The sequence below is a fragment of the Mastigoproctus giganteus genome, chromosome 8, assembly GCF_048544385.1.
Source record: "Mastigoproctus giganteus isolate SK-2022 chromosome 8, ASM4854438v1, whole genome shotgun sequence".
Taxonomy (NCBI): Eukaryota; Metazoa; Arthropoda; class Arachnida; order Uropygi; family Thelyphonidae; genus Mastigoproctus; species Mastigoproctus giganteus.
This window is the reverse complement of record NC_143582.1, coordinates 124,343,559-124,363,780: the sequence shown is the minus strand read 5'-3', so window position 1 is coordinate 124,363,780 and position 20,222 is coordinate 124,343,559. Positions and strand designations below refer to the sequence as shown.

The 20,222-nt window shown below is 36.4% G+C and overlaps 1 protein-coding gene across 1 annotated transcript in view; it reads right to left on the bottom strand.

Moving 5' to 3' along the window:
* The window catches only part of LOC150081798 (axotactin-like), a 638,696-nt gene that overhangs the window by 269,192 nt on the left and 349,282 nt on the right, over positions 1–20,222 (bottom strand). The window contains exons 21-22 of the mRNA XM_090378896.1: positions 18,433–18,585; positions 4,602–4,787 (exon numbers count right to left, since the gene is read on the bottom strand). Of these exons, the coding sequence (XP_090235022.1) occupies positions 4,602–4,787; positions 18,433–18,585 (339 nt within the window). The remainder of the gene's footprint in view (positions 1–4,601; positions 4,788–18,432; positions 18,586–20,222) is intronic.

Sequence of the window (20,222 nt, the reverse complement as noted above, 5' to 3'; positions counted from 1 at the left end):
CCAATGGAACACACACACACACACACACACACACACACACACACACACACACACACACACACACACACACACACACACACACACACACACACAGAGAGAGAGAGAGAGAGAGAGAGAGAGAGAGAGAGAGAGTTCTTAATTGGGAAAACGGCTTAATCACTGAATGTGGACCATTCACCAGGATATCTCCTTTGTTGTTTACATCACTTTAATTTAAAAAAAAAGTCTCACTGACATTAAACCATTTGGGTTTATGTATGCATTTCATTTCACTAAAATTCTTTCCAAATGACTCAATATGTATATATTTTTTCCTTCTTTGTTTTGAATTCCAAATTGCATGCATTGTTGTGTTCAAAAAGTTAAATTTGTGAGCAATATCACATTTATTCTTTCTCTAATAACTTATTTTATTGTCAAAACTTAAAACTTTTCACTTTCCATCCATTGTAATAGTACTGTACTGTGACATGGATATTTTAATACCTACATTGTACACACACATGGCATACAGGACCCATCAGAAATGACAGGGAAGAACATTTATAACGAATGCTAGGGATGGCAAAACAAATCCCTTGAACTGATCTGCACAGTCGGATACATGCATCGCATTCCTGTTCCAGTCATTCGCAAAGCTCAGATGTATTTTTGTATGTCTGAATCACCATCCCAAATATGAAATCTTTCATGGCACAGTATAAGGAAGGCACAGGACTTAAATATCATCCATCTCATGAGTGAGCTTGCTTAATGCAATACATTTTAGTACAGGGAACAAAGAACAACAGTGTTCTTCCAAGCTAGAGTTTTTGTTGTTGTTGTTATTTGGTTTTTAGGAGCATTAGCAACTAAGGCCATATTGCTCCAGGGATATGGGTTGGTCATTCCCTGACCTTTCCGCATCCTCCATATTTGGTGGCTCATGGGCTCGAACCCCAGTCTAATCAAGAAGCGTGTGCTACGCACTGCTGCTCCTGCCCACCTGGGTACAGAGGCGTCTCCAAGCTAGAGTTCCACTGACATCATCCTGGATATGGGACCACACAGATGGAGCCGATTTTTGTCAAGGTCATATGTAGCTGCTAGTTTGCCAAAGTTATACCTTGGATATTAATTGTGGCTCTTTGATGTTCCACATAATGGTTGGCTGCAGTTTTTCCCTTTCATAAAAAGTGTTGACATTTAGCAATTTGAAAAGCTATTTGACATTCAGATGGTCACTGGCAGTACAGTTTCCAGCAAAGGCGTGTGTCTGAATCACCATCCCAAATATGAAATCTTTCATGGCACAGTATAAGGAAGGCACAGGACTTAAATATCATCCATCTCATGAGTGAGCTTGCTTAATGCAATACATTTTAGTACAGGGAACAAAGAACAACAGTGTTCTTCCAAGCTAGAGTTTTTGTTGTTGTTGTTATTTGGTTTTTAGGAGCATTAGCAACTAAGGCCATATTGCTCCAGGGATATGGGTTGGTCATTCCCTGACCTTTCCGCATCCTCCATATTTGGTGGCTCATGGGCTCGAACCCCAGTCTAATCAAGAAGCGTGTGCTACGCACTGCTGCTCCTGCCCACCTGGGTACAGAGGCGTCTCCAAGCTAGAGTTCCACTGACATCATCCTGGATATGGGACCACACAGATGGAGCCGATTTTTGTCAAGGTCATATGTAGCTGCTAGTTTGCCAAAGTTATACCTTGGATATTAATTGTGGCTCTTTGATGTTCCACATAATGGTTGGCTGCAGTTTTTCCCTTTCATAAAAAGTGTTGACATTTAGCAATTTGAAAAGCTATTTGACATTCAGATGGTCACTGGCAGTACAGTTTCCAGCAAAGGCGTGTGTCTGAATCACCATCCCAAATATGAAATCTTTCATGGCACAGTATAAGGAAGGCACAGGACTTAAATATCATCCATCTCATGAGTGAGCTTGCTTAATGCAATACATTTTAGTACAGGGAACAAAGAACAACAGTGTTCTTCCAAGCTAGAGTTTTTGTTGTTGTTGTTATTTGGTTTTTAGGAGCATTAGCAACTAAGGCCATATTGCTCCAGGGATATGGGTTGGTCATTCCCTGACCTTTCCGCATCCTCCATATTTGGTGGCTCATGGGCTCGAACCCCAGTCTAATCAAGAAGCGTGTGCTACGCACTGCTGCTCCTGCCCACCTGGGTACAGAGGCGTCTCCAAGCTAGAGTTCCACTGACATCATCCTGGATATGGGACCACACAGATGGAGCCGATTTTTGTCAAGGTCATATGTAGCTGCTAGTTTGCCAAAGTTATACCTTGGATATTAATTGTGGCTCTTTGATGTTCCACATAATGGTTGGCTGCAGTTTTTCCCTTTCATAAAAAGTGTTGACATTTAGCAATTTGAAAAGCTATTTGACATTCAGATGGTCACTGGCAGTACAGTTTCCAGCAAAGGCACTCTATTGGATTATTGCATGGTGTTTGCTTTTCAATGTATCTGAAAGCAATGCCTGTATTAAGTTGGAAATGTGGACTCTTTCTCTGCTTTGCAGAAGCCCTACCAGGTCTTAGGGTTCCCTGTGGTATGCAAATGAATTATGTATCTATAAAAACATTCAAAGAGATCCCGGGTGCCTATCTAAAATACTTTTGGTCTGGTGGATGGTGCACACAGTCACCTGCCAGTGAAAAACAGTGTGGAGCAGTGTATAGCAGAGGGAAATCTGTGGCATTGTTTAGCATGGAAGGTGGTTGCTCATGCTTTTTTTTTTCACTATCTGGCAGTGCAGAGGGCATGGGTCAACCTACATTAGCAGTTGGGGATACCTCAATTTACACTCATACAGGTTGTGTACTTGCAGTTTCCTCTTCCAGTCTCCAAAGTAATAAAACTTTACATTTTCCTCATTAATGAGAAAAAGTATCATTTCTGGAAGATTAGAAAACAAAGTAACACGAAATGTGTTGACAACCTTGAGTAAACTGCTACAACTGCTTTTATAAAATACTTTTTATTTCTACAGTTGGCCAGATTTGAAAATGGCAGATTCACTAGGCATTGTTGTGCACCAGCTAATTTTTGTGCAATGATAAATCACATAATATACTTAGTACCAATACTACAAGTAAAATAAGCCCTTATTATCATTAGAATTACAGTTAGAATAGGGTGGTTTACATACTATGCAAGTGGATAGTGAAGCATAATTTTAGTAAGAGTAGGGGCTAATCGTGTTCATGCCAATTGTAAGTCATGGACAGGTGGCCAATGATCTGTGTACCTCATGTGTGAAAGTGACTGCAATGTCACAGAATCTGAGGTGAGAAGGCTTACAGCAGCTTCAGTCTGGGCTTCTCAGACAAAGCCTTAAAGGGAGTGAGTGGATAATCAAAGGTTTTTCAATCTAAGCAATTAACTGTGAAAGAGTTTGTACGGGTATCTAATTTATTAGATGGCACCCAAATGGGTGTGGCTCGCTATCCTTTCAGGAACACACTTTAGCCTTCTACATTCATTCTTCTTTCTATTTTTGTTGAAAGAAGAATGAAATTTCCTGTCTATTCTTAAGCTATTCCTTAGCTATCCAGGAACCTTGCAAGATGATTGTAGGATGATGAGATAATGTTGCATCCCAGCATATATAGGCTTGAAACAGGCCATCATAACAGTCACATCTTTAAAACAAATGACCAATTAACCTTTTGGCAAGTCATCTTAAGTCATGGGTGGTGGATTGCTGGAGAAAGCTTCCATCTGTCATTGTGGAAGTTGACAGATTAAATAAATTCAAGGCAGAACTAGACAAACTTTTGAAGTGAATGGGTGGATAAAATGGGAAGTTTTTTTTTTTTTTTTTTGGTTGATGCTGTATAAGCTTGCTTTCTTGCATCATATGCCCCTACTAATGCTAATGTGTTTGAAAATGGTGCAATGACCAGGGCAACAAGTTGCCCTGGTATTGCACTATTTTCAAAATATATTTTATTACAAATATTTGTAAATAAAAATCAGTTCTGGAACTTTTTGATCCTCCCTAACACATTAAAATTCTAATAACCATTATAGTTTCTTGATTTTGTCAAGATTTTTTAACAGAAGCACTCCTTAAGGAACAAGCAGTATGAAATATGCTGCAGAATGAGGTCAATATCGAGAGCCCTAACTTTTTTTGAGAAGTGTAAATTAACAATTTTATGGAGTTTGCTCAATTAATGTATTAATTACACAAACAGTTTCCTTATCCCATAAAAAAAAAAAAAAAAAAAAAACTATTACCTACTTCTGTTTACCTTATACCATTATTATTTACATTGTGGGTCAATAAACAGCATGAAAAAAAAAACATGCTAATTTAGAAACTTCGTTCATGGATATTGTTTGGCATAAATACACCAAGTTTAAAAACCATAGATTAAGCACAAAGAAATCAACAGGAATAAATTCATTCTGTAAAGGAGATAAAATAGTAATATTTGCAATAGTAACTTCCTTGAATTTTTATCTGTATTTTTAGTAGAACATCTCTCATACCAGACTCCTCTAAATTATTAAAGCAAGATTATGACAATTTTTGAAAATTACAATTTAAATTTAAAGCAAATAAACAATTTCTTACCAGAAATACCCTGTGGATCTTGGGAAATGGTTTTCTCCAGATCAAATACTGTATTACCAATTTTTAAACCCTGAATGCAGCCAACAAAACCTTGAAGGGTAGTACTTGTGCCTGTTCCCACATATCCAAGGAACATTTCACTGTGGGAAATTGTACGGAATGCTCCTCGAGCAGGTACAACTTCCTCTATTAAGAAATTGATAAAAACAAGTAACATAAGAACAGTATTAAATGTAAAGCAGTATTTTGTTTTAAAATAATCAGTTTTACCTAATTATGACTTATAAATAATACATATACTTACCTTAGCTGGTGAATATTTATTATCATATCTTTCAAGTGATCCAAGTCTCTGCAATCACTCTATAAAAATTCAAACTCTTTTATGATGTTGATTACTTTTATGATGTTGATTACTTTTATGATGTTGATTTCTTTTATGTAATTGTATAGGTTTTTTGAAATTATAAAATATTTTTTCCTCTCACAAGCTATCATGGAACTTGCAATTTCACTGCTTATTTTATATTTATGGTGCTTCACGGACAGATATCTTTTCTTTTTTATTATTTTATCTTATAATATGAACAATTAAAAGAGTGGAGTAGGGAAAATATGAGAGTAAGAGAAGTCAGTAACACTGAATGTGGGCATGTATTATGAAGCATTGATGATTAACAATGATTGCATTTCAAAGATCAAAGTAGTTAAAATGTTGAATGCGAATGGTAAGAATCATTGAAAACAGAAAAATATAGGAATTTCAAGAAAGTATGTTGTTTGTTTGTTATTTGGTTTTTAGGAGCATTAGCAACTAAGGCCATATTGCTCCAGGATATGCAGTGGTCATTCCTTGACCTTTCCGCATCCTCCGTATTTGGTGGTGACGGGCTCGAACCCCGGGTCTAATCAAGAAGCGTGTGCTACGCACTGCTGCTCCTTCCCACCTGGCTACGGAGGCGCCTACAGGAAAGTATAGTTGGTGGGGTTATTATTATTATTATTATTAGCCACATGGTGCAAGGAAGCCTGAGGCTTATGCTGCACCAGCCAAAAAAGAGAGAGAGAAAGAGAGAGAGAGAGAAGTAGGAGGGAATCACCAAAAAGAGAAGAATGATGATATCTAGCTCAGGACAGTAAGTTTAAGTGAGTTTATTACAACTGTAGTCGGAAGGTGTGATACAATTAACCAGACTATTAATGGTTAACATTCTTGAATGCTAGAATCCTTAAGTATATGTAAAAAAATTGTGATGTATGGAATTTCTACATCTACAATTTAATTGCATTTACAATTAGGTGGAAATACAGATAAGATATTATGGCACATTTACTTGAATAGTTTTAGAGAATTCACACATAAATGGTCACCCAGAGGCTCACATCTTGTGAGTATGGGCTTGGCACACCCAGGGTCCTGAGCTGGGTATCATCATTCTTCTCTTTCTTGGTGATTCCTTTCTACTTCTGACTCACTCTTTCTCTCTCTCTCTCACTCTCTCAGGGTAAAACTCCGGAATTTTTTTTTGGCTGGTGGAGCACCATATGGGTAATAATAATAATAATAATATTATTATTATTTGAAACGATCTTTGAAATATATACTTTGTATTGATTTATCTTTTTAAAAATATTTAAAAAATTATTTAAAAATTAAAATTTAGAAGGTTACCTTCTAAATTCTGCCAGTTACCTTCTAAATTTGAATTTTTAAATAATTTTAAAATAATTTAAATTTTTAATTTTGAGTTCTTAACATTAGTTGGTTTATATATTTCTAATTATAATAGTTAATAGCTTTAGGGTTAATTTAAGCATTAGAGTAGACATTAACATAACATTTCGGATATACAGAGATACCAAGACATCTCCTTCCAAATTGCAAAAACCTATCCAGTCCAGGACCATTACTAATACGGATGGGAACGTGACCCCCTGAGTACCAACTGTATTTTCTTCAATCATATTCTTTTCACTGTCCTTCGCCTAAAATTCTTCAACACTCTGAGCTATTAGTGCAATACAAGGGCAGGAGTGTCTATTGCTATCCTAAGTACTTTCCTAACTTCACCTCCCATTAGCTGTATAGCCAGACGTGGACTGCTTATGGAAACAACATACATTTAGATAAATCAATAAAAATATATACTTACTAGCTTTATCTTTGCAGCCAGCACAAGATGGGCAAGTATTTACAAACAAATATATTTTTATTTGTAAAAAAAAAAATTTAAAAATTTAAAAAAATTACTTAAGCAAATAATCCCTTTGAATATATATATATATATATATGCATAGTAATGAAGGTTAAAGGAAAATAAAAGATTATCATTAGCTTTTCAGCAAAATTATGTCACATTTATATATATATAATTCAGCAAAACTGAGTGTTTCCTTTGAATGTTCTCACAGTTTTGCAATACTATTCAAAAGAAACACTCAATTTTGAGAAAGAAAATCTGGCGACTTTACACCAAGAGGAGCTGAGTTAAAGTGAAGGAGGAAGAGGAGGAGAGTAGAAGACAGATTTGGGGCTTATAATCTGGGCAAACACGAAGTTCTCCATGCAGTGCAGACAGGGGACAAGGAGACCCCAATGGTGTCCTGTGAATAATTTATCAAATATTTCCATGCAGAGATAAGGTGGTCATGGTCCCACTATGAATGGCAATGGTGAAAGAGCATTTGGAATACCATGTTTAAATACAGAGACCACACTTACAGAGACCACACTTAAAGAGACACTGAGCTTCTTGAAAGGTTCAAACAAGGCTAAAAAAATTATCCTACCAATCAATGGCAAAAGGGCACTTACACAAGAAAAGAGGATGGCATCATATGGCAAATACTAATATTGTGCTATTAAGCATACCCTACATTTGCACTAGATGCAGTAGCAAATGAAGACCCCCATCCCAAGAATCCTAGGAACTAAGACTTTGGGGCAACATCAACTACAGCTGAACTGCACACACACACACACAGGCTATGTTGTTGTATGACGTATATTGTAACCTATGTTAATAAACTTGTACCGCACATCAGGTGAAAGTGAGTTGGGCTGCCATGGGTGGAAGTTGAATTGATGACAGACAAACAGTGAATGAACTAAATGAACTGTACCTAAATCAGATGATGAAATTGCATGCAAATATGCTTGTACTTTTACTGTTTCAATTTCCTTAGAATAAGAAAAACTGGTATTTTTATTTATTTTCAATAATACTACTTATACAATTCAATCTGCAAGGTGGGGTCTCTAATTTGGAGGGTCCTAAGCACATGCTTACTGTGCTATTTAGGTAACCTGGCACGGACCACATGGGCTTTGCATGATCTAGAGGACAAGCAAAAACAAAAGTGAATACAAATTTGTTAACAATATTTTTTTTTTATCCTCAACTGTCATTAGTTTCTGAATCATATCCTAATCAGCAATGCAGAAATTAGAATCATAGAGATAATCTGCTGGAAAAAAAATTATTCTGTTTCTCGATGCTGAAAGAATACCACTTGCCAACACGATTTTTACCTCCAAGAACTTAAATGCTGTTTTTAACCAATATTTATGCATAGATTTCGAAAATCGCCATGAAAAATGTAAATTAATACACGAGAGTAAATGGGCCCGTAGTACTGGGATCCATTATATAAATATAAATACGTAAGTCCAGCAAAAAATTTAATCCACATTTAATTAGAAATGGTTTGTAGCTTTTGAGGCTAAATGGGCCTCTTTATCAGCAAATACTAACAGAATGGAGATGCTAGAGACAAAATTTAAAGGATACAGTTGTGTGTGTGAAATGAGGCGGCATGGGCACGAGGTTGATCATTCAACCACATTGCGTGCACAACTGTAGCCTTTAAATTTTGTCTCTAACATCTCCATTCTGTTAGTATTTGCTGATGAAGAGGCCCGTTTAGCCTTGAAAGCTACAAACCATTTGTAATTAAATGTGTATTAAATTTTTTACTTGACATACTTATTTATATTTAAATGAATGCATTTGGGTAGCAGTAATCATGGAATAATACACCATTTGGTTTAGCACTAAACTCAAAGTAGTTGATAAGGAAAAAGACCTGGGCTAATTGTATGGTCTGATATGAAATTCAGTGCAAAGAGTTTGCTAGACCAGCTCATGGGGGTTCTGCCAAACTATGCCGATGACGAGATTCAAGGGACTCACCAATTAAAACTGTGAACTTAAGTTTTTGGCATGTACAGTAGCGTTCAGATTCTCTGACAGCTTGGGATTGTTGTTGTTTGTTTGTTTGTTTGTTTGTTATTTGGTTTTTAGGACAGCTAAGGCCATATTGCTCCAGGGATATGTGGTGGTCATTTCCTGACCTTTCCACATTCTCCGTATTTGGTGGTCACAGGCTCGAACCCCGGTCTAATCAAGAAGCGTGTGTTATGCACTGCTGCTCCTGCCCACCTGGCTACAGAGGTGCCGACAGCTTGGGAGCACAAGGTATGGATTATATTGGAGTAAACAAGATCAGGAACTAAACTTCTAAGTTCGACTAACAGGGCTGCTTTACTGGTTTAAGCATTTTGTAAATCGCAATGAAGGCAGCTGATCCAAATTTTGAGGGTCTTGTAGCTGAAGTTTTGACAGGCACGTCACATACATTCATTAGGAAATGGAGGTTTTAGAAAAATCCTTTCAGGATGATGTTGTTTGATTTGTTTGTTATTTGGTTTTTAGGAGCATTAGCAACTAAGGCCATATTGCTCCAGGATATGCGGTGTTGTCTACCCTGTGCTATAAAAATGAAGTTCTTTTGCAGTTTTGCAACTATGTCGTATGTTTGTTGGCCAAGAACAGTTCGAATATGATTAAAGAGGCCTGTGCACGCTGGATTCATTATTATTGTGGATTATTTTGTGAAACAGAGCGAAAGCGAAAGCAGTATAAAAGCTTTTATGCTATATGTATTTAATATATGTGTGTTTTACAATTAGTATTAAACCTGTCATTATTATTCTTTCTTCCGTTTCACTCTGTGTCACACAATAATCCACAATAATAATGAATCCATAGCACATAGGCTTCTTTAATCATACTGAGACAAGTTGACGGTATTTGGGATTTCTTTTGTAATGGAATCTATCCTAAGAGCAAAAAGGGGTTGTGCTCATTACAGACCCTTGAGGTATTCCTTCTTCCTGCAAGAATGTTGCAGAAAGTGAGTTCTGATATTGGAGGGAAGTTCTTAATGAATATAGGCATGTTGCCTTGTAGATAAAGAGCATGAAGGTCACTGAGAATATGGTAATGGCAGGGGGTATAAAATACCTTCTTTATATCATGGAACCCACAACAAGATGCTCATATTTCACAAAGGCATTGTGAATTACAGACTCAGCCTTGAGCTCTAAGGAGGAATTGTTTTGGAAAAAACCATGTTGACCAGTACTCATTACATGTTGCATTTCTTTGATCCAAACCAAGGCAACTGAAGTAAGAGATTGGTCTATAAGGATTGGTGGGATCTTCAAAAAGGCTATAACTGTGGGATAATGCCAAGAAGTGGGATAAATGTTTTCTAGAAAGAAAATTATTTCAATTATAAAAGACCAGCAGTAAGTGTAAATTTCTGTCATCAAGGTATTGCAGCATTACATAATATTTCATCTGGCCCAGAAGCACTACTGCATGCTATTCCAATGGCTTGCAGAAGTTCAAAATATTGAAGAGGCTGGTTATATGGAAAAATAGAGATGTTCAAAAGTTGATGGATCAGCATTCAGTGATGGTCTTAATTTTCTGGAACAGCAGAGTAGGTTGATGCTGCTGCTGAGACATGGGCAAGAGTTTTGCCAAAGGCATTTGCTATATATAGAGGAGCTGAAAGTTCTTGTCCATTCCAGGAAAAAAAAAAACTGTGGAAGGGATGGTCAGAAACTTTTCAGAAAGCTGCCTAATTTCCCTCCATTGATCTGTAGTCAGTGTTTCTATTATAAGTAGATGCAAACCAAGTTCAAGATTCTTTTTTGGCTTGTCTTTGAATGAGATGCACTTTTGTCCTTACTTCTTTTAGTTAGAAAGATTAACTGTAGTTGAGGTTGGACAAAATAAATTCTAATTTTTTTTTCTTTCTTTTCTTTTATACATTTTTCATTCCTCCAATAATTAAACTGCCTTTGGACTGAGGGATTAGCTAATGGAATTGAATGGCAGCAGTTAAGAGGCACAATGTAATATAATCCATAACTTCATCAACAATTTTTAAATGAATATTTTATATTCATTTAAAAGGTGTCACCCAAACCCTCCTGTTCAGGAGGGTTTGGGTGACACAAGAAATCTTCTTGGATTGGTACACAAACTATTTTCCCTGCTGTGCTCACTTTTTGTCAAGAGAAGCCAAGGCTTTTCTTAACTTGGACAATGCCCCTGATCATCCAGTAAACCTTGCTGAAGTTGGAACGTTTCTGGACGTCAACGTTTGTTTACATGCCACCAAACACCACTTCAGTTTTAAAACTAATTGACCAGGAGATAATAGCAACCTTTAAAGCCCATTACCTCCGCCAAACCTTCATGGAAATGGAAAAAACTATCAGGGATTATTGGTGCTCATTTGACATTTTGAAGGGCATTAATAACATCAATGCAGCTTGGTAGAAAGTATCAAGGAACCATTTGAATGGTATGGAGTGCAAACTTCTCCCACAGTTTATGCACTTCACAGGATTAGAGCCGGTGGAGAACATTTTTGAAGACATTATCAGGCTGGGGCAAGAGGCAGGATTGGATGAGGTTACAGCCGAAAGAGAGATGTTGGATAGCCATGGACAGCAGCTTTCCAATGAAAAAATGAAAGACTTGGCTAAAGAATTATGCCAACAGAAAGAGGAAGAGAAAGAAAAAGATGAAGTCTCCTCTAAAATCTATGAATAGAAGCAATCTACAGCACATCCTTTCATTCATGGAGATCCTCACTAATGAGCTCTGTGAGATTGACCACAACAAGTATTGGATGCCGAGCATTTCCACCAGGGGGGTGTAAACTTTGGGGATACATGCACTGGGGTGGGAGAATGCAAACTTTGGGGGATACATATAGTATATGTGTATATTTTTTATTATTATTTAATATTTATAATATATGTATATGTTACAAACAAATTTGTATATTTATGAATGTTATAATAAGACAATATGAGAAAAAAATTTTTTTTTGTTTGGCACTAATGATATCAAGAGTAGGAGACCGGCAGAATTACTTAACAAGTACAGGTCACTGTTGAAAAAAAGCCGTGAATTAGGGTTCAATTTGAAAGTGTCTGCAATTCTGCCCAGACACGATAGGAGGGAGTATATGATGAAAGCCTTGTCGATCAATTTGGCCCTGGAAAGATTGTGCAAGGCTCAAGGGGTAGAATTTTTTTCAGCCTGGATTGTACTTGTTAACAGGAGAGACTGCTTCTACAGGGATGGGATACACTTAAATAGAAAGGGTGCAAGAATATTTGCTGATGCTATCGAGGCAGTGTTAGTTGGGTCGGGAAACTGCTAGCTTGGGAGGAGACAAAGATTAATAGATTAACAGTAGTCACTGGCAGAGGTGAAAGAGATTCTTGCATTGCTTCTATTGGAATGAGCAGAAGCCTGAAAAACAAGATGCAGGATATTTCAGAGACTGCTGGGAGTCATTGTGGTACAAGTAAACACATGGGTTGTGTTAGGGTAGCTAAGAATAGAAACAGGTGCATGTATACTTGCGTGAACATCAATGCTAGGAGTTTAGTAAATAAATTTGATGAATTTAAGGTATTGCTCAAAACATCAAAGGCAGATATTGTTGGGATATCAGAGATGTGGTGTCACACAGATATAAGGAATGCAGAACTGGAATTTGGGGAGTACAACGTCTACAGAAAGGATAGACAGGATAGGAAGGGAGGAGGGGTTATGCTATTAGTTAAGAAACACATAAAATCCAAGGATGTGAAGCCAGTCAACATCGCTGGACAGTGCAGTGTCGAGTCAGTTTGGATTGACATAAGCATTGGGAGATCAAAATTGAGAGTAGGAGTGCCTAATGACTCTGATGAGTATAATAAGAAACTGTACAGGGAAATAGAGTGGGCCAGTAAATCAGAGAGTCTTATAATGGGGGATTTTAATTTCCCAGATATTGACTGGAATTTGGAGGCTGGTCACTCACACACTAGCAAGGCTTTTGTGGATTTATTGGATGATTGTTTTCTACATCAGCATGTTCGGAAGGCAACTAGAAGGAGTAATACTCTTGATTTTATTATCAGCAGTGATTCTTCATGCATTAAGAATCTGCAGATAAATGAACCATTAGGTGGCAGTGATCACAGTGTGCTGAAGTGGGATTTACTCAAAGACGTAACTACATTAGGGGTAAAGGGAAGGGTTATTGCTTTCGTAAAGGTGACTACCATGGACTGAGACAGTATTTAAATTCTATACAGTGGGACCAACTGATGATGTTACCAACAGCAAATTCAAAATGGGAAGCATTCAAAGAACTTATCTTGGAAGCTACTAGGCTTTACATACCAACTAAAAAATATTGTTCAAGGTTTAGGCCTAAATGGATGTCAGATGAACTAATGAAACATATGGCAGAGAAGAAAAATGCATGGGATAAATATAAATTGGCAATTGACACAGAAGCCTATGATGGATATAAGTTGATCGTTAACCAAGTTACAAAGGAGGTTAGACAGGCAAAGGCAGATTATGAGAAATCTTTGGCAAGGGATGCAAATAAAAACAGCAACTAGTTCTTTACTTATGTAAACTCTAGAAGGAAAGGGATGAATCAGATTGGTCCACTTGATATCGATGGTTCAACTGTTGATGATCTTGCTCAGGTAGCTAACAAACCAAATGAATATTTTGCATCGACATTCACACATGAGGAGTTATTCAGCGAGGGGAATGCCAGAGGTGTATTCAACTCTGGCAGTAAGCTAGAGAATCTTGTAATAACTGAGAGTAAAGTGAAGGAGAAATTGTTGAAGATAAACACAAGAAAGGCACCTGGGGTGGATAGGATCTATCCAGTTATATTAAAGGAGGCAGCAAAGGAAGTAAGCAAACCCTTAGCCATAATTATGAGAGCTTCCTTGGACTCAGGGGAGGTACCCATAGGGAGATGTGCAAATGTGACAAAGGAGGGCCAATGGCTGACACAAGTAATTATAGACCTGTGAGTTTAACTTCTGTTCCAGGAAAATTAATGGAGGTACTGGTTAAAGAAGCACTGCAAGATCATCTAGACAAGACTTCAGTTATAGCTCGGACACAGCATGGTTTTGTTAAGGGGAAGTCTTGCCTGACCAATCTGATTGGATACTATGATGCAGTCACAAAAGAACTGGATGCAGGGAATAACTTTGATATTATATACTTGGATCTTAGAAAGGCTTTTGATACTGTTGCACATGGAAGACTGCTGCAAATTTGGAGCAGTGTGGCACTGGAGGCAAATTGCTGCTATGGATAAAGGGTTGGTTGAGGGGGAGAAGACAGGGAGTGGTAATCAATGGATACCGCTCATCGTGGACTAATGTTATTAGTGGAGTCCCTCATGGTTCAGTGTTGGGTCCATTATTGTTTTCTGTATTTATAAATGATATTGATGATGGTATATCAAGCTTAATGTCCAAGTTTGCAGATGATACAAAGGTTGGCAGGGTTGTCAAGGACACTACTGACACTATGCTGCTGCAACAGGATCTGGAAAGGTTGAGCAGATGGGCTGAGAGGTGGCAAATGAAGTTTAACATTGACAAATGTAAAGTACTACATATGGGAAACAGCAACCCCAGAGCAACGTATCAACTCTGTGGTACTACACTAACGGTGGTAGAGAATGAAAGGGACCTGGGATGGTTGTGCAGGCAGATATGAAGTTCTCTGAGCAGTGCAGACAGGCTGCAAGAGTAGCTCATGGTGTATTGTCGATGATATATAGGAATTTTTCTAGCAGGGATAAGGAGGTGATTATTCCCTTGTATAAGGCAATGGGCAGGCCACACCTGGAGTACTGTATACAGGTCTGGAGGCCTCATTTCAAGAAGGATGTAGAGCTGCTGGAACGAGTACAGAGAAGGGCAACAAGATTAGTGAATGGAACAAAGGGGTGCTCTTACGAAGAAAGGCTTAAGTTTTTTAAATTATAGTGTCTGGAGACTAGGTTCCAGCGAGGTGATCTGATAGAGGTGTATAAAGCCTTGAATGGTTTGAGCATGCTCAATGCTGATGGGATTCTTCCTCTTGCTCAGAATAATCACCTGAGAGGGCATAAATAAGTTTAAGGCTCAGCTGGACAGGTATTTCGAACGAACAGAGGGGTGAAGTGGAAGTGGTTTTTTTTTGGCTCTTGCTGCATAAGCTTGCTTTCTTGCATCAAATGCCTCTACTACTATTAGATGTTAAATCATATATATTTCCTTTTGTTTCCTATTTTTATCATTAGCATTAGCTAATGCTAAAAATAGGAAACAAAAGGAAATATATATGATTTAACATCTAAATACTAATAGTTAGTTTGCAAAAACTACATTACTGACAATAATCACAGTTTAATATGAAAATCACCGATTAAAATTCACAAAAACAAAATATACAAATTATAATCAAACATGCAAGTACTGTAGTCTAATGATCTTATTCTTCTTTGCTTTTTCTTTGCATGTGTATCAATTACTTCATTTATTAAAAAAAACTTTTTCCATTAACTCATTCGGGGCCCTCTAAGCTTATCTTCATACAACCTTGCAATATTACTGTACAGATACATATCTGTGAGATTCATAGCTATGTATATGATATCTACATTATATGTTTTATATTAAAGTATATAAAAGTTATATATGTTTTATATTATATTAAAGGTTATAAAATGTATTGTTTATATGCTGCAACCAAACAGTCTTGTTTACTCTATACAAAGGAAGAATTAGCCACAAGTATACTCTTGCTGTGAAAAAAAAAAAAAAAAAAAAAAAACAAATAAAGGGAATATGAAAACCATAAAGCGAAAACTGCTGATGATTGAATTAGTGGCTGCAGTAGACTATTCTCTCTGCCCAGACATTTGGCTCTTCCCACAAAAGCCGCAGAACACTTTATAATTACAATAGAATCTGTCAGGAACCAATTCATGCAAACCTATTCACAGCCTGTGATCTTGTTTGTGATATACAAACAAAGAATTAGTCGCAAGTAGACCGTTTGTGTGAGAATAAAGGGAACCCGAAAACCATAAAACGAAAATGCGGACACTTGAAATAGTTGGCTTTTAGTTATAGTTTGTGCAGCCAGAAATATTGCCCATTTAATTATTTTGAAAATTCCGTGTCTTTTGAATTTTAGTGATTTATTTTTGCCATGTGCCACCTAACAAGTACCACACTTACTTGACATGATTTTTTGTGTTGTGTTTATTTGACATAAATTTATTGAATTCATGTTTTATAATTACAACATTGTGTAAACTGATAACATGGTCTCTAAAGAGCGCAGTAAGAAGAAAATTTCAATTAAAAATAAACAAAAATGTTTAGAAAATTTCAACATCCAAGGTCTTTGGATGAATATTAAAATAAAAATGACTATTTTTCATGCTTTCTTAAAAAAAAAGGAGGATCCTCAACCAGGGACATCATCAGAGAATTAAAACTTCTGCATTACATCACTGTCAAAAAAGATCAATGCAGGTACCTTACAGTGGGGTTTACAAAAACTTTCGGTCTGGGCTTCGAACATATCAAATTAAATGTACAAAATTTAATTTTTTTATTTAATTAAATTTAGTTTGGTTATTTTATATTGTATTATATTTTAATTGATTATTTGGTTATTTTATATTGTATTATATTTTAATTGATTTTTATTCATAAAAATACTGTTTTTAACATTCATGGTTATTTGTTATTCATTGTTGTTATTTTGGTTTATAGGAGCATTAGCAACTAAGGCCATATTGCTCCAGGGGGGGATATGCGGTGGTCATTCTCTGACCTTTCCGCATCCTCCGTATTTGGTGGTCATGGGCTCGACCCCTGGTCTAATCAAGAAGTGTGTGCTATGCACTGCTGCTCCTGCCCACCTGGCTACAGAGGCGCCCAACATTCATAGCATTCATTTTAGAGCTTAAATATAATTATATTATATTACTTATGTCAATTTTGAGAGGGGCCTGGAACTAACTCACTGACTTACATTATATAATTAGGTTTATTTTACACCAATTTTGTTTTTTGTGACAGTTCTTTTCAAGAATGGAACCCTGTCATAAACTGAGGGCTACCTGTACATGTGTAAATCCTGTATTCACTTATGGAGCATAAACCTGGACCCATACCAAGATGAAAGAAAGAAAATTACAAAAGTAGGACAACAGCAATGGAAAGAAGTATGTTGGATCTGTCACGTAAAGACAGAGTTAGGAATGAGGAACTACATAAAAGAACTGGTATAAAGGATATTACAGTGGAAGCAAAACATCTAAAGTGGAAATAGATAAGTCATATTATTATTATTATTATTATTATTAATTATCCATATGATGCAAGGAAGCCTGAGGCTTATGCTGCACCAGGAAAAAAAAAAAGTTCCCGAGTAACCCTGAGAGAGAGAGAGAGAGTCAAAAGTAGAAGGGAATCACCAAGAAAGAGAAGAATGATGATATCCAGCTCAGGACCCTGGGTGTGCCAAGCCCATACTCACCAGATATGAGCCCCCGGGGTTGTTACTAGAAAAGAATATAATAGATGGAGTAAAGCTGCAACTGAATGGATATCACTTGACAGAGAAACAGAATCAACAAAAGAAGAGATGATGTGACGAGTTAAAGGAGTTTTCAGGAGGAAAGTTGCCAACCACACTGTGGGTCAGAAAAAGATGGAAGATTCTGGGAGAGGCCTTTGCTCAGCAGTGGGACAAGGAGAAGAAGCACATCATTTTATTAGCTATGAATCTCTCTTTTCTCTCTCTCGCAACTAACTGAAGCCCCAATTGATAAGTCCTTTAGAAATTCCACCAGTCTACAGCAGGTCTTGAATCCAGATTCAGAAAATTTAAGTTTTGTTTCTTTCATCTTCTATCACTACTGTTTTTGAAAATATCAGATCATAATCACAAATTCAACCAGTTTTTCTTTTTTAGTTTTAAATTCTTGTTTTCATCTGATCTACTGGTAAAAACTGCATAATATCTTCATGTTTAAAGTATCAGATATGATGACACCATATGACATGCCACATGATAACTGAAGATACCTGAGAAGGTATCTTCAATTTTTATTTGATAATTGGCATTAATAATGTTTTTAACAAGAAAGTCAAGTTTATCATTTGTTGAAATTCAAGGTCTCTCTTACATCTTGTATCACTCTCATGATACTCTTGATAAAGCTTCATGATAAAGCTTTCTCATTGTAACTTTCAACAATTATTGTCTCAGGGGCAGATTTCTTCAACCTTGTTCAAAAAGTAGTATTATAAAAAATAACAGTAGAAAATTACTTATCATCAAAAAAGGATAAAAGATAAAAATAAGCTTTTGCACATGTGCAACCAAAATGTCACCTACTGTAAAAGATTCTAGGCATTCTAAAGTTATAAAATAAAAAAATGTTTCTTATTTGATGTTCAGATATTTTTAATTCATTCAGTCCTGCTTTTCGATCCTACTAGATTCCTCTCTCATTAAATGAATTCACCAGATTATGCTTGGAAAAACTAAATAGAAGATAAATTTCTAATTAAGTGATTAATTGTATTTTGTTATAAGAATGAATTATTACATTCATATTGGAAAGTTCTTACCAAGTTGCTCATTGCTTGTCCATGGCTTCTGATAGTAAGTAGTCAGGAGACTCAAAGGTTGTCGAATGGTTGATTTCTCATCATTGACCATCAATACTGTCTCAGATGAACTCCTCTGTATCTTCACCTGTATAGGAAGGCCCTTTGGAATATCTAATATTGAATGAAAGTGTAAAATACAGCATTGTTAGTGGAATGCAAATGTATTCTAAACAATAGTAACCAAGAATAAAAAATGGCAAAACATTAACAATGCAACTTAAATATTTCATTTCCACATGCACCTACATATTATGTACAAGCATATTACAAAAGATCTTTACGACTTCAAAAATTTATTAAGGGGCAAGAAATATTTATTCAACTGAGAAATATCGAAAGGAAGTCTCTCCACGTTTTATTTTTTTATAGTTTACAAATATTCAGTATCGGATTCCATTTCTAATTACAGATATCTAAACAATATTTTAACTTCTGCTGACACATTTTTGAGTGTTTCTTCATCATCTGCAACATAAACACCCTCACATCAGTGATACTGTGAAGAAGAGAAATATAAACTTGATATTTCACATAATCACATATAAATAAAGAAAATGCACAGGGTAAGAAATAGTTATCTCTGGGAGCCATGGAGTAGGACCACAATAGTCAATCCAGTGGTTAGGGAGCATCTCATTCAAGACCACCTTCAGCATTCTTATGGAAGAGTGGATAGGCATCATTGTGTTGGACATCAACTCCGAAAGATTTTACTTAACTTGTCTGTCCACTTAAATGACACCAGTAACTGAATGTTGTGCAAAAAAGGCAGATCATGCACCTTCTGCTCTGAAACAGCACAAAACACTCTCTCATTAAGGTCAGATCTCTAACATGTTCACTCACATAAGAAATTTATATTACACATACCCTATTTATTTTCTATTTCTATTCTATATTCTGCTGATTCACATTTTCTGAAGCTCCTCTGCCACTGAATATAATTTTTGTGAGTTAAACACCATTGAAACCTAAAAAATATCCACAAAATTAATACAAAACTAACAGTATTTCTTGTAAGTGGCACAAGTTATCATGGAACAGCTGGAAGCCATTTTCTTCAGATTTTCCATACAGTAAGTTGAGGGATACCTAAGTCTTGCTTGCTTTTATTATTATTTTGCACTCATACAAACACTTTCCACTATATCTTCACTGATGGTTGAGTATACTGAATTCTTGCCTTTGTATAAATATCCTTCCATTAAAAGCTTTTGCTGCTGCAATCAAGTCACAGGATGACATGGTGAAGATGTGCATCAACTGAAATGCTTAATTAAATAACAACTGTTTGGGATTTAGCATTAGCATTAGCATTAGCATTAGTAGAGGCATTTGATGCAAGAAAGCAAGCTTATGCAGCATCAGCCAAAAAAAAAAAAAAAAAAAAAAAAAAAGTAACATAAATAAATAAAAATAACCACTTCCACTTCACCCCTCTGTTCGTTCGAAATACCTGTCCAGCTGAGCCTTAAACTTATTTAGGCTATCAACTTCCACGACAAGGGATGGAAGTCTGTTCCACCCACCAACCACCCGCAGGCTAAAGGCAAATTTCCGCACATCTATCCTACATCTGTCTTTCCTCAATTTGAATTTATGCCCTCTCAGGTGATTTTTCTGAGCTAGAGGAAGAATCCCATCAGCATTGAGCATGTTCAAACCATTCAAGGCTTTGTACACCTCTATCAGATCACCCCGCTGGTGCCTAGTTTCCAGACACTGTAATTTGCAAAACTTAAGCCTTT